Below are 15,119 nucleotides of genomic sequence, written 5' to 3' on the forward strand. Positions count from 1 at the left end.
TCCTAGAGATTGGGATAATTAAGGAAAAGTGGGGTTCTTAATGCCGAAGGGACTGAGTAGTGAGAGTAAGGCTTAACCAGGTGGAGAGGGAGTTGGGTCGAGGGAGGCAACATTTTAAGAAAATATGCGAGGGGCTGATAGGCTGGAGCGGCCGAGGTACAATACACAGTTGTTCTTGTGGGTCTAATGCCGGTGGCTGCGATTATTTCGTGAAACAAATATGGAAAGCACCTAACGCTGAAAGCACTTGACCCAGAAATAGGAGTCAGGGCCGGGGCGCGAACCCTGTGCTGTAAATCCCTTTCCAGAATGATGAGGATTCCAACCTCCACCACGACAAAAGCAAAACACACTCGCTCTGAGGAACCGAGGAACTAGCCAGACGACTGGGGGCAGGTTCCAGGCGGGGGGCGTGGCCTCGGGAGACTGCCGGACGTCCTCTTCCGGAACCGGCCCGTGCCCCGGAAGCAGTTGTTGTTTGTTGGGGGCCTTTTGGCCGGTGACGGAGACTGCTCAGGTGTGGTCACCATGTTCCTCTCCGCGGTCTTCTGTAAGTGGGGCTGGAGGTGCCGGTAGGGGTTACGGCGAGGGTTAGGGGGCCGTGACAGGCAGGGCCCCGGAATGATGCGGGGAGGGATGTGCGAACAGGACGGGAAGCTGCAGCTGCGGACTTTTCCAGGCCTCAGGACCACAGCGTCCGGCATGCCCCGCGGCGCGCCTCCCTGTGCGGACCTGTGGGTGCCTGAGAAGGGGTCTGCGGTGTCTGGATTCAATTGCCGTCCTCACGGACTGTTGAGTCTGGCTGTGGGGCGTTTTTCTCCAGCCCGTGTTAGGAGACTCTCTAGATGTCCGAAGGACCTCAGAATTTGTAGCCCACCCATTTCGAACTCTAAAAATAAGGAAACTGCTCCCGAGAGGGGCAATGAATTGCCTGAGTAACGCGGCAGGGCAGTGAAAGAAGTCCTTGGGCTCCCGAGTCAGTGCTCTTCTTTACCCCTGGCTGACTTCCCAGTTAGATTTAGTATATGGTTTTCACCACATGTGATGGTTGTTGCAATTTGCAAAGGTTAAACTTGTCAAACAAGAAGCTTGCTGCAGCGCGAATACTTGCACTTTAGAAGAGGGAAAAAATGGAGCAGGTGTTACTTTAGAAAGATTTAAAAGGTAGCCGGTCCAACAGTCATGAAATTACGCAAAATATTAAATCTAGAATTCTGTTGGTCTGATTGGATCTTTTAACCTTCCTTCTATAAAATCCTAAGGGGACCCCTAATAGATAGGGAATAGTTACTTGAGTGACACCTCATGGCATATTTCATAAGTTAAATATTTTTGGTTATTACTGATATTTATATGAACTTTGCATAAGAAAGAGAATACATTTATATTTTTATTTTTTTTTCCAATCCTTCCTGTCTACAAAAAAGTTGCCAAGAGCAAGTCAAAGTAAGTAAAGATTTTTCCTTTTTTAAACGTCACTTGTTTATGTTAGATTTGTTAGTCTAGCTGCTCCCAATACATCCTTATGTGAAATTAAGCATTGGGCCTTGATTTCCTAAGAGTTGGTTTGTGGATTACTTAGTTGATTATTTTTTATCTATGAACTCTTTCAAAAAATATTTTCCCTCCTGCTGAACTGAGCTACTTCTGTGAGCATTGAAATACTTAAAGGAACCTTTGCTGCTTTTCTAGTCCCAGGATTTGTGAGCTCACTGTCTGTTTCTAAACAAACCATTGGGCTGTGCTGTATTTGGACTACCACCATATTTCCATTTCCTCAAATCGAGGACCAGGGGCCATTTGTCTGGAGCTCACTACAGGAATCCAGAAGAACAAACTCTGCTTTGATTAAATCATAGAGTCTGTTTTAATGAGTTTTGTAATCCTTTGCATTCATGGTATAAGCATTTCAAAAATAGTCAAGATTAAAGATTCCATGCTGTACCAGAGAGACTAGAACTACCAAACTTGTATTTCAAAATAAATGTTGTAGACAATAACTGAAGATTTTGTGGTAAAAATAGGGAAGTTCTAAAGCAGCTTTTCCTTGCAACTCAAGACATTGAAAATCCTTAAAGCTAGTCTTTTGGATTAAAGTTAATGAAAAACATGTATGTTAGCACTTTCCCTCCCAGTATCTTTTCAGTGATTCACGTAGCTTTCCCCACAGTCCAGTTATTTATGTCAGAATTCCCTGCCCCCAGGATCTATAGGAATCCCTTACCTTTGGTTTCTGTAGAGGTACATTCCGACTCTCGTTCTTTCTACCCTTGTGACACATTTCATATATGTCTTGCCTGATTGACTTCATGTACCAACTCACCTTCCATACAGTACTGTTAGCTCCTAGAGGACATAGACATAGACTTATAGAGCTTTGTATTTCCCAGAGTGCCTTCCACAGAGTAAGTGCTTAATATTTGTTGGATCTGTGTTGAATGAATAATTATTGTCTATCTTAATTACAAACAAATACTGTATGCCTCTTATGAGGCACTGTGCTGAATGTTGAAAGCAATGCAGTGATGGGTAATATAGTCTTAGATGCTTCCAGGTTGTTTTGGAATTGGATGAGAAATAACATGGTCTACATGGGGAGACAAGACACATGAAAAAATAACAAACAGTACAGGTGTTAAAAGATCTGGTGAGGCAAACATGGACTTTCTGCTTTGGATGACTGGAACTTAAATAAATATGAAGGGCCACAAGGTTTTGCACACTAGCAACCTAAAAGCTTTAGTCTCTTTATTTTGTCCCTTCCTGAATATAATCATTTATGCCCTGGAAGAGAGGGCTGTTCTGAGACAGCGATCTTTACAATTTTCCTCACTAGCCAGCTGTGGTTACCAGTACTTTGATATTTTCCCCTTCCTGACTTCTGCTCCTCGTGAAGGGTGGATGTCTGAGGCTAGTCCCGCAATGTGGCTTGATTGTTCTTATTGTTTTGGTTAGGTCATTGCGAGGTAACTCTGTGTAGTGGAGCAAATTCTAGAGATTTGAACCATTGAAACTATTTCATGGAAAACTTAGGCTGTCTTACAACTGAACCTTCTTAGGGCCAAGTGATATCTCACAACTAATACCCTACAGAGTTCTCAAAATGTGCCATCCCCCCCCATGACTGATTTTAGTTTATTTCATCAGCTTGTACATAACAGCATACTTTTTAATCTTAGAAACATTCTGGTGAGAATGGTGAGCCAAGCTGGGACAGGTTTCTGCTTCAACACCAAGAGAAACCGACTGCGGGAAAAACTGACTCTTTTGCATTATGATCCAGTTGGTAAGATCTGGGGAGGTTAATGCTTCCAAGGCCTGTTGCCCCCTTTGTAGGCTGAACATCTGAACATCTCTGGAAGTTTTTTTTAGCCTCTGACACTAGCATTCATTTAGTAAATAGGTATTGAATGATTATTATGATGCTATTTAACATCCCAGGTGCTGGGATACACCAGGACACAAGACAAGTCCTTGTACTCTTGGCACTTAGTCTAGTCTGAGAGGGGGAGAAAAAATGACAAATTATAAGTGCTATGAGAGAAACAATCAGGATGCTGATGTGTAGGATGAAGTTGGGGAGTAGTAGGGAAAGTCACATTAGATGGCTAAATCAGGGAAGGTCTCTCCAGGAGGAGATAGTTAACCGAGACCTGAAGGTGAGAAACCAGCTATGTAAAGAGAATAGGTGGTAGTGTTCTGGAAACAGACAAGTGTCTTGAGAAGGGGATGGTGTGGTGTCCTGGCATCATCTGTTCGACAGTGGCTAGTTTCTGGGTCCTGATAGAAGTTAAAGGAATATGGTTTCTATATATTAGTGCAGTGGGGGTAGGAAATTTAATTTTTCCATTTTGTGCCATCCACTAAAATGCTGTACTATATGGTAACTTTAAATGGTCTCATTAGATGGAAGTATTTATCTAGAAGAGACAAGTGTTCCCAAGGCCATATTATCTGCTCACAAACAAAAATAGAGTCAGCACCTGATTGCTGTTGGTGGGCACCTATCCTGTTTCTGGATTTTATGTGCAGATTTATGTAAAAATAGCAAATGCGTTTTTTAATTTTAGAGCTCTGGCTGTTCATTTTTGTGCTCTTTATAATTAATTTTTGTTTGTTTGTTTGTTTGTTTTTGAGCCGGAGTCTCACTCTGTCGCCCAAGCTGGAGTGCAGTGGTACAATCTCGGCTCACTGCAACCTCCACCTCCTGGGTTCAAGTGATTCTCCTGCTTCAGCCTCCCAAGTAGCTGGAACTACAGGTGTGTGCCACCACACCCGGCTAACTTTTATATTTTTAGTAGAGATAGGGTTTCACCATGTTAGCCAGGCTGGTCTTGAACTCCTGACCTCAGGTGATCCACCTGTCTCAGCCTCCCAAAGTGCTGGGATTACAGGCATGAGCCACCGCGCCCGGCCATTGCTTCTTAACAAGGTAATGGCTATAATAACATGAGCAGACATTTTTTAAAGGCTCCAAGAAGCACAGTTGTCAGCTTAAAGTTTCTTGTGTTCCATCCTTTAACAGAAATAAAATTCCTTGCTGTTTTTATGGTGTTCAAATTTCTGTTTATTCATTATCAGAGTCAAAAGGGAATTCTAGGTTTGTACCTGATGATAAGGAGTCTGAATTTCAGGATGATTCCTCATATGGTGGAAAAATGAAGAGGTTTGCTGTTGGATTGATAAGGTTTAGAATTGGATTGGTATGTTTTTCTCCCTCTGATTTCTTTGTGTCAGCTGGTGAAAAGTCAAAGGGACAACTGAATAACATTCTGTGATATTTTAAGTATGAAAAAACGTATTAGGCTTTTCATCCTTAGTATGGAGGTATTAGGAACTTAATAATTGTCAGTTTGATTTTAAGTTTTGAGATTGGGAAAGGATACAGCCATAAACAGTTCTGATCATAGTTCAAAGTGGGAGAAAAGATTCACATATAAATTTCAAACAGACGCTTAGAACTTTTCTCATAAGGAATGGCCTTAGCTTTGACAGCACAACTTTGTCTTTTCTGAAGAAGAGAATGTTCTGGGATAGCCGACTGCCTGGCTTTCTGCCCACCTGCTGAATGCCCTGCACGTGTTCGTGATGAAGTTGTTTGCCTCGGGGCCTGCCCCCATTGCCCAGGGTACCAAATAGCTTGGCAGGTCTCCCAGCATGTTTTACTGTGATGAGTAAATTGTTAAGTTTGAGGACGATGATTGTTGGTCTGCTTTATGAAGGAAATAGGTAAGGAAACGTGAAAAAATTCCCAATTATTTGAGCATTTCATAATATAGTCTGTGGCAAGAAGCAGCTGCATATGCCTATCCTTTTGAATTCCTTTTCCAGGTATAAAACTAGATGCTAATTTCCGAAGAGGAAGGATTAAAGGCTGAGGCATAAGCTTATTAAACTTCCTTAAATATATTGAAGGTTTATCATAAAGAGAATGAAAACTTGTCAGTTTTAATTCCTTGGATGACTAAACAAGACAATATAGACTGTAATTGAAGCAGAATCGATTTTGGTTAGATGTAGGGAGAGAACTTGACAGATTCATTCTTCTATGAATTAAGCAGCAAATATTTTGACAGAAAATTAATTCATGTTTACAATTGTGGGTAGCAGTGTGTCATTTCAACTCACAGTGTTGACTACGCACTATGTGTCTAGCAACAACCTTGTGAGGGAGATAGTTCTCTCTCCCACAGGGAAGAAAGCAGGATAGAGTATTTTGAGAAATTTTCCCAGGGATTCATAGCTGATAAATGGTGGAGCCAGAGTTGGAACCCAGCCTTTCTCACTCAAGTCCCTGTTCTTTTATTTATTTGTTTATTTATTTAATTTTTTAAATAGAGATGGGGTCTCACTATGTTGTCCAGACTGGTCTTGAACTCCTGAGCTCAAGCAGTCTGCCCACCTTGGCTGCCCAAACTGTTGGGATTACAGGCCGGAGCCATTGTGCTTAGCCCTTCTAATTTAAAAAGTTTTTTTGGGGGGGGTTTTTTTTTGTACCGACAGTGTCTTCTATGTTGCCCAGGCTGGTCTGGAACTCCTGGCCTCGAGTGATCCTCCTACCTCAGTCTCCCAAGTGCTGGGATTATGGGCATGAGCCACCATTCCTGGCCAAGTCCTTGTTCTGTCTCTTACATGGAGCCAAATTAATCTAAAACTTTTTTTTTTTTTTTTTAAATCAAGACCTATCCCTGTGGTGAGGCCATGGATCCCCACTGAGACTCCTACCACCAATCCCTCTACTAAACCAGATGCCCATTCCTGGTTCATTTAATCCAAATGCTGATCTGTCTTCAGGGACCAAACTTGACACTTTCCATGAGGCCTGTCACCATTCTTGTCCCTTTCTGACCTTGAGGTTCCTCTGGGGTTTACTGGCCATTTGTGTGGGCACCTCATGATGTACTGATGTATTAAATCAGGGAGTCTTACACTTTTGTAAACTCTACATTGCCTAGCACAGTTCTGTGGACTTAAATATTTATTCTTTGAGTTAAAGGAATAGGTGCAGTGAATGAGTCAAGGAATTCTACTCAATATAGCCTTGCTCTACTAACCTTAATCAGTTACTCCTAGTCAGGGTCACTTAGTCTCCAGAGTGCTTTTCAGTGAGAACCCCCCTACCCCCCGCCTTTTTTTAAACCAAGTTTTTAGTTCCCTGTAGAAAACCATGGGGGAAATATTTCTTGTAGTAACATTGATGAGAAACTGTTTTGGTTCTTTACTACCATCTTGTAATGCATTAATGCATTGTAGTCCTCTTTGGAGTTTTAGGAGGATCAATCCTACTTGTATTTCACATGATTTGAAGTACGTTAAAAAGATCCCTTATGTACAGTGTATTAATATCATAGATAAAATTCTGTTGACAGGTTAATGGTTCTTAAATTCAACTGCCCATCAATTGAGGAGTTTTAAAAAATGTAGACTTGAGTCCAACCCTAGCCCTACTAAACCAGAATTAAGGTAGGAGTGGAGGTGAGAATGGACTTACTTAGATAAGCTCATTCTTAATCGTAGATAGCTTGGGAATCTCATATACAGAGTATCCATATTGACTGTAGAAGAAAAAAGCTAAAATGTCTGTATAATAGGGACAAGTGAGGAATTGTTAGGTTATAGTTGTTTAAGTTCCTGGATCTTCCTTGGGTGATTATTCCATTTCTGGTGTTTTTTTGTTTTTGTTTTAGCAAAGAGGAAATAGGTCGGGGCGTGTGTGTGTGTGTGTGTGTGTGTGTGTGTGTGAGTGAGTGAGAGAGAGAGAGAGAGAGAGAGAGAGAGAGAGATGGAAGTTAATGGAGTGCCATAAGGCATTATAGAACTATGAAAGCCTTACTGCTCAGCATCTAGTCTTCAATCTTTTTTTTTTTTTCTGAGATGGAGTTTCACTCTTGTTGCCTAGGCTGGAGTGCAATGGCGCGATCTCGGCTCACTGCAACCTCTGCCTCCCGGGTTCAAGTGATTCCCCTGTCCCAGCTTCCCAAGTAGCTGGGATTACAGGCATGCACCACCATGCCCGGCTAATTTTGTATTTCTAGTAGAGATGGGGTTTCTCCATGTTAGCCCGGCTGGTCTTGAACTCCCAGCCTCAGGTGATGTGCCCACCTCGGTCTCCCAAAGTGCTGGGATTACAGGTGTGAGCCACAGCGCCCAGCTAGCCTTCAGTGTTTCATCCAGGCCGGTAGCACTTTGTTTCAGAGAACTGTACTCTAATATTTACAATAATGAGATTTTGGTTATGATATTAATTATAGTACCAAACTAAAAACTCCGTATTTGGGTGTATTAACCCATCTCTGGGAAGTAGAGGTTTAGTGTCTATTACTCTTCCAGACAGCGTGGTCCACTTGGTTCTTGCTGCTCTCTTTCTGGAGTCCAGCTCCCAGTCTGTCCTTGCTTACCTCCTACAAGAGTGGAAATTAATTGAGTGAAAACATTGTTCCATTTTTGTCCCGAGTTTTCTTTCTTAATGTGAATATTTCTTCATTGGTTGAAATATGACTTGTGGCATACCAAGGATGCTGCTGATTAGCTAGTGGCCCTATAGCCATTTTCTCCAGTCTGCCCTGGCTCCTGGGATGGAGGAACTGAGTTTGCAAATCAGCTCCATCCTCATATCAAGGAATAGTAAAAGAAAGGTGAGGGCTTATGGTCTGATATGTATTTTTTATAAAAATGGTGATGATACTTTATAATAATTTTCTGCTACAATTCTTTTTTTCTCCCTCCATAGTGAAACAAAGAGTCCTCTTCATGGAAAAGAAAAAAATACGCTCCCTTTAAATGGTGGATTGAAAATGACTGATTTATAAAGAGAAGACTGAGGGCGGGGATACTGATTCAGAAATCCTGTAGCGTGTAATAAAAGAAGAGGAAATGGCATGGAATCACTGCCTCCTGTGATTTGAAGGCCATTGTGAAGGAAAACAATGCAGTGAAAGAAAGTTCTTCATATTAGGACAGATATCATTGCATCACATTTATTTATCTTTCTGGGTATTTTTATAGCCCTTAATAAAAAATATTAAAATAGCCTATGCTATTGTGTCTTAGTGATGTTTTTCTCCACTATTTGAGGTTTTAAAAATCAACCACATTACTAAAAAATAACCATTGTTTCATGTAATAAATGTTTCCATAACAACACTTATGTAAGAGTTTCCAGCCTGCTCCCTCTGTACTCAGAGAAAAGGCAGAGTAACATTCCAGAGTGATCTTGAAGAAACTCCCATGTAATAACAGAGATGGCAAGGGGGACCAGGAATGACAAAAAGAGGAGCCTTGTAACACAAATCAGAACTTCTATTTCTGATTTGTGCTTATATAATTAGGAAAAATGCCACAGTCCTATATTTTCAAACCCAGATCACCAAAGCAGTATCCAGGATTTTCTGGGTTAGCTTTGGATTCCTTTATTCCCTAGATTTTTCTTTCCTTTTACAATAAAAGAAGGTATAGTGTATTTCAGTAAAGCCACTGCTAAGACTTCTGGGGCATGGTGGTACCACACAGCTGAATAGCATGGAATTCTGGGAGCAATCCCTAATGTTCAGATACGGACCTCTGTCCTGCCCAGAGCCATATACTTTCTCACTCAGGCTGTTGTTTCCCACAAGTTTTGAAAATTGTCCAGTTTTCTCCTTTGTCAAGTTCCTGGTTGAAAAGGATCTGCTCATTTTAAGATCTGTTGGTTCACATCCTACCCCATTTAAAGCATTTGTGTGGGAGAATGATACAGTGCCCACCCTGACTACAAAATAAGAAGTTCCTTCTCCATGGCCCAAACCTGGCTCTGAGGGAAATGTAAGAGCAGCTCTCTGGCAGTGGAATTAGAGGCAGAGAGTTGATGAGTCTTAGGGCTTGTGGCCTCATGGTCAATCAGCTATTTTATGGCATCTTTTGATAAAGCACTGGTTCAAAGCAATAATAGGTGAGATCTTGGCTCTTTTTAGGCTGAAACTGTACATAGTGTTGAGTTAACAAGAAAAATCTTTCACCTGATCCTAGCTAAGCTGATGTAAAGGGTCTGTGACATGCATGAATTGCTTTAAAAAAAAAAAAAACCTGGTTTAACAAATGTCTTATTTATTCAGCCCACGGGTTGAATGTGGCCCATAGGTGGTAGTTACTTCTTTTTTTTTTTTGATATAGGGTCTGCCTTGTCGCCCAGGCTGGAGTGTAGTGGCGTGATCATGGCTCACTGCAGCCTTGAACTCCCAGGCTCATGTTATCCTCCCACCTCAGGCTCCTGAGTAGCCACCATGCCTGGCTAATTTTTTGTATTTTTAGTAGAGATGAGGTTTTGCCATGTTGGGCTCAAGCAATTCTTCCGCCTCGCTTCCCAAAGTGGTGGGATTACAGGTGTGAGCCACCACGCCCCTGTGGTGTTCACATTTAAAAAAAAATTAGTTGCTGATACATAAACACTGCAGGGTTTCAATAAATACAAACTTCTGCCTTCCCTTACAAAACCGGAGGCGTTGACAACACTAAGCTGAAGTTGAGTATCAGCTGCCCCTCTTAGAAAGTGCCCCTTCTCTTATTTGAGTCTGCTCTGGCTCTAGACAGTGTGTCCACAACCCCTGCCATATGGTGCACATGGGGCATTAACCATCTGTTGACAATTGAGGTTACTTGTCTTTATGTTTGTACAGATCTTGGTTGTGGAATCTTTAATTCTGGTTGGTTTGTGCAAATGCATGGAAAGCAAAAGAATCATCGTTATAAATAAATTGAAGCTTGAGGATGACTTCGTAAAAGAACTAATATTTGCAAAGAAAGGGGAAGAGGACATTTTCTAATAAGCATTAGCCAGGAGCAGCCACCCCAAGTACATTTTATTCCCAGGTATGTTTATTTTGGGACTAATAGCAATCAAAACAAAGTAAGCGGAAGGTCTTTTTTGTAAGGGTAAGATGACTGTGTTCCTGCAGCCTGGACACTGACTGCTGCAATGAAATTGGATCTCTTGAGCATGTCTTCCAAGGACAAATTTGGATAGTAAGCCAGGTAGAAGGCCAGAGCTCCCACAAAGCTGTCACCAGCACCCTGTAATTAAAAGCACAGTCTTGAAGATAAGCATGTAGTCAATCTGTTGCCCAAACTACATATTTTAAAAATATTTAAGTAAACTTAATTTTAGTTTTAGATGTACAGAAAAGGTACAAGGATAATACAGAGTTTCCATGTATTCATACCCAGTTCTGTTAACATCTTATTGTGGTACATTTATCACCATTAAAGAAATAATATTAACTGAACTTCATACTTTTTTCAGAGGTTACTAGTTTTGCTTAATGTCCTTTTTCTGTTCCAGGATCCCATCCAACATACCATATTATACTTAATTGTCATATTTCCATAGACTCCTGTAGGCTGTGATAGTTTCTTAGACATTCTTTGTTTTTGATGATTTTTTTTTTCTTTTTTTTAAAGAGACATGGTCTCGCTCTGTTGCCCAGGCTGAAGTGCAGTGGCACAATCATAGCTCACTGCAGCCTGGGCTCAACTCCTGAATGAACTCCTGGCTGGGCACAAGCAATCCGCCTGCTTCAGCCTCTGAAGTAGCCGGGACTACAGGCATGTGCAACACCTGGCTAATTTTTAAAAATTTTAATTAAAAAAAAAAAAAGGGTCTCACTATGTTGACCAGCCTGGTCTTGAACGGCTGGCCTCAAGCAATCCTCCTCCCTCAGCCTCCCAAATGGTGGGATTACAGGTGTGAGCCACTGCACCTGGCTGTCGTTGATGATTTTGATAGTTTTGAGGAGAACTTTTCACGTATTTTGTAGCACATACCTTAATTGGGTTATGTCCGTTTTTCTCACAGGCTGTGGTTATGGTTTTTGGAAGACCACAGAGGTGAAATGTCATTTTCATCACATCATATTAAGGGTACATATGATCAACATGACTTCTTACTGATGGTGTTAACCTTGATCACCTGGCTAAGGTAGTCTTTACCAAGTTTCTTCACTGTAAAGTTACTTTGCTCCCTTTTTTCATGTTGCACTCTTTGTTTTTTTAATTTTAATTTTTTTTCATGTTGGAAAGCAAGTCATTACACGTATTCCACTCTTAAGGGTTGGGGAATTATTCCCTGAAGTTATGCTCTATCTCCTTAAGGGTGGAGTTTCTATGCTCTATCTCCTTAAGGGTGAAGTTTCTACATAAATTATTTGGAATTCTTCTGTATGGGAGATTGGTCTCTTCCATTTATTTATTCAGTCATTTATATCAGTATGAACTCATGGTTATTTGTTTTATTCTTTGGGCTATAATTCAATGCTATATTATTTTGTTGTTCAAATTGTTCCAGTTTTGGCCATTGGGAGCTTTTCCAGTTGGCTCCTGTGTCCTTTTGACATACGCCCATCCTTTTGGTTTTGAGTACTTTCTGGCATTACAAGATGCCCCAGGGGGCCGGGCGTGGTGGCTCACACCTGTAATCCCAGCACTTTGGGAGGCTGAGGTGGGCAGATGGCTGGAGCCCAGGAGTTTGAGACCAGACTTGGCAACATGGCAAAACCTTGCCTCTACAAAAACAAAACAAACAAAATCCCCCAGGATGCTCCAGGGTCATCTTGTATAGTCCCTGCCCTAGCCCTAGAATTAGCCATTTCTTCTAGGCCAACTGAAAAATGCACACAGAAAGAGCTGAGAGCCATTTGATATTATTTCTAAACCAAATACAGGGACACATCAAGTTTCTTTCCATTTTCTCTGAAGCTCCTAAGATCCAAGCTGGTGAAGGCCATGGAAACAGAAAACATCCTGAGAAAGTCTGTGGACCTGTGCCTTTGGACAGAGCAATACCTGCTTGTGTTTGTCTAACAATTGTGTCCAGGACAATTTAAATGTGACTACACAGTCTCACTTGAAAAACCATTCTTCTTGTAGATTTGAGTTCATTGTAGATTCTGGATATTAGCCCTTTGTCAGATGAGTAGATTGCAAAAATTTTCTCCCATTCTGTAGGTTGCCTGTTCACTCTGATGGTAGTTTCTTTTGCTGTGCAGAAGCTCTTTAGTTTAATTAGATCCCATTTGTCAATTTTGGCTTTTGTTGCCATTGCTTTTGGTGTTTTAGACATGAAGTCCTTGCCCATGCCTATGTCCCGAATGGTATTGCCTAGGTTTTCTTCTAGGGTTTTTATGGTTTTAGGTCTAACATTTAAGTCTTTAATCCATCTTGAATTAATTTTTGTATAAGATGTAAGGAAGGGATCCAGTTTCAGCTTTCTACATATGGCTAGCCAGTTTTCCCAGCACCATTTATTAAATAGGGAATCCTTTCCCCATTTCTTGTTTTTGTCAGGTTTGTCAAAGGTCAGATGGTTGTAGATATGCGGCATTATTTCTGAGGGCTCTGTTCTGTTCCATTGGTCTATATCTCTGTTTTGGTACCAGTACCATGCTGTTTTGGTTACTATAGCCTTGTAGTATAGTTTGAAGTCAGGTAGCATGATGCCTCTAGCTTTGTTCTTTTGGCTTAGGATTGACTTGGCAATGCAGGCTCTACACCATGGAATACTATGCAGCCATAAAAAATGATGAGTTCATGTCCTTTGTAGGGACATGGATGAAGCTGGAAACCATCATTCTCAGCAAACTATCGCAAGGACAAAAAACCAAACACCGCATGTTCTCACTCATAGGTGGGAATTGAACAATGAGAACACATGGACACAGGAAGGGGAACATCACACACCAGGGCCTGTTGTGGCGTGGAGGGAGGGCGGAGGGATAGCATTAGGAGATATACCTAACGTTAAATGACGAGTTGATGGGTGCAGCACACCAACATGGCACATGTATACATACGTAACTAACCTGCATGTTGTGCACATGTACCCTAAAACTTGAAGTATAATAAAAAAAAAAAATAGAAAAACCATTCTTAGGCCGGGCGCGGTGGCTCACGCCTGTAATCCCAGCACTTTGGGAGGCCGAAGTGGGCGGATCACGAGGTCAGGAGATTGAGACCATCCTGGCTAACATGGTGAAACCCTGTCTCTACTAAAAATACAAAAAATTAGCTGGGCGAGGTGGCAGGCACCTGTAGTCCCAGCTACTCGGGAGGCTGAGGCAGGAGAATGGCGTGAACCCGGGAGGCAGAGCTTGCAGTGAGCCGAGATAGTGCCACTGCACTCCAGCCTGGGCGACAGAGCGAGACTCCGTCTCAAAAAAAAAAAAAAAAAGAAAAACCATTCTTGTATTCAACAGCTCTCAGGGTCATTTTCTACCTCTTCCCAGCTTGCTGTTCCTTAGACCTAAGGGCTTTCATAACAAATCTTGAGGCTACACCTCAGGCTTTTTAAAGAACCTTGGCATGCAAGATTGTTTCAGTCACAGTTGATGTATTTAATGGGCTATGTGCCCAGCAGAGTGATGGGTGCTAGAAAAGGACTAAAATCCATTGTGGATTAAATGCTAAATAGTATTGCAGAATTTATAAGTACTGTCAGATTTTAAGAAGGGATTTGAAGAAAGCGCCTCCCCATCCCCGCCCCTGCCGGAAGGGTGTCCTTATAGAATGAGCCAGATTTATAAAGAGAAGGCAGACCTCAAAGAATAAAGACACAGGAGGAGGAAGGACCAGCGTGAGCTCATGACACTATGAGTGGCTTTAAGGAGAATGACATTTCCCCTTGTTTACACAAAGCCATCAATATTAAACTTGCCAAGGGGTGATAGTAATGCAGGTGTGCATGCAACTTTCATTGCCCCTATGAATATTGTCTGAGTGCCTAAAATGTGTTATGCCCTATGCTAGCTGCTTTGCAACGTTTACTGGTCTTTCCTGAAGGATGCAATGAAGAAAGAGACAGACATGGTTCCTTCCCACTCTCAGTTTACAGCACAGCAGCCGACATGAGAAAGGCCTGAAACCTGAAGAACTATGAGCTGACTGGAGGGTTATTATGAAAACATGGAAAATGCCACAAGATATGAAGAGTTATGGCAAACTCCCAGATGCCAAGTCTTGACTCCTCCTTACATTACATACAAAATTAAATTCCAGCTAAAGTCTTGAATGTAAAAAACAAAACAGTAAAATAGTAAGATGAAAATTTTGATGAATATTTTTGTATAACCCCAGACAGGGAAAACATGAGCAAGTCAGTAAACACAAAAAGACATAACGAAAAAACAGGTTTTTAATTTTATAAACATATTTTAAAAATTGTATGTCCAAAGATACTATAAATAAAGCCAAGTGAATAAGTACAGATTTGGTGAAAATCCTTGCAATACATGTAACATATCCTCAGTATTCAAAGAACATCTTCAAACTGCTAGGAAAAAGACAAATGTAGGATAAACATGTATAAAGATATAGGCCTGCAATTTCAGAAAAGGAAATGTATATCGTCAGTAAGTAATAAACATATGAAAAGATGGTCAATGACTAGAAAATGTGTAACGCTCGGCCGGGCGCCATGGCTCATGCTTGTAATCCCAGCACTTTGGGAGGCTGAGGCAGGTGGATCACGAGGTCAGGAGTTCAAGACCAGCCTGACCAAGATGGTGAAACCCTGTCCGTACTAAAAGTACAAAAATTAGCCGGGCGTGGTGGCACGTGCCTGTAATCCCAACTACTTGGGAGGCTGAGGCAGAGAA

At 41.5% G+C, this 15,119-nt stretch overlaps 3 protein-coding genes across 6 annotated transcripts in view; 2 read left to right on the forward strand and 1 right to left on the reverse strand.

Moving 5' to 3' along the window:
* Positions 1 to 456: 456 nt before the first annotated feature.
* On the forward strand, positions 457 to 8,534 carry MRPL33 (mitochondrial ribosomal protein L33). Its single transcript, XM_032172588.2, has 4 exons — positions 457 to 550; positions 1,428 to 1,446; positions 3,180 to 3,286; positions 8,231 to 8,534. Exons 1-4 carry the CDS (start codon positions 529 to 531, stop codon positions 8,278 to 8,280), a joined length of 198 nt encoding a protein of 65 aa, XP_032028479.1. The 5' UTR covers positions 457 to 528; the 3' UTR covers positions 8,281 to 8,534.
* The window catches only part of BABAM2 (BRISC and BRCA1 A complex member 2), a 576,872-nt gene continuing 562,256 nt past the window's right edge, over positions 504 to 15,119 (forward strand). For both annotated transcript variants that reach the window (XM_032172579.2, XM_032172582.2), the window contains exons 1-2: positions 504 to 550; positions 1,428 to 1,446. The gene's annotated coding sequence lies outside the window, so the exon portion shown is untranslated. The remainder of the gene's footprint in view (positions 551 to 1,427; positions 1,447 to 15,119) is intronic.
* Positions 10,329 to 15,119, reverse strand: part of RBKS (ribokinase) — a 110,404-nt gene continuing 105,613 nt past the window's right edge. For 2 of the 3 annotated variants that reach the window (XM_032172587.2, XM_032172584.2), the window contains one exon: positions 10,329 to 10,545. In XM_032172587.2, coding sequence (XP_032028478.1) covers positions 10,372 to 10,545 — 174 coding nt within the window. In that variant the 3' untranslated portion in view covers positions 10,329 to 10,371. The remainder of the gene's footprint in view (positions 10,546 to 15,119) is intronic. The other variant, XR_004251314.2, reaches the window with a different exon arrangement.

Source organism: Hylobates moloch, unplaced genomic scaffold (assembly GCF_009828535.3).
Source record: "Hylobates moloch isolate HMO894 unplaced genomic scaffold, HMol_V3 SCAFFOLD_13, whole genome shotgun sequence".
NCBI lineage: Eukaryota > Metazoa > Chordata > Mammalia > Primates > Hylobatidae > Hylobates > Hylobates moloch.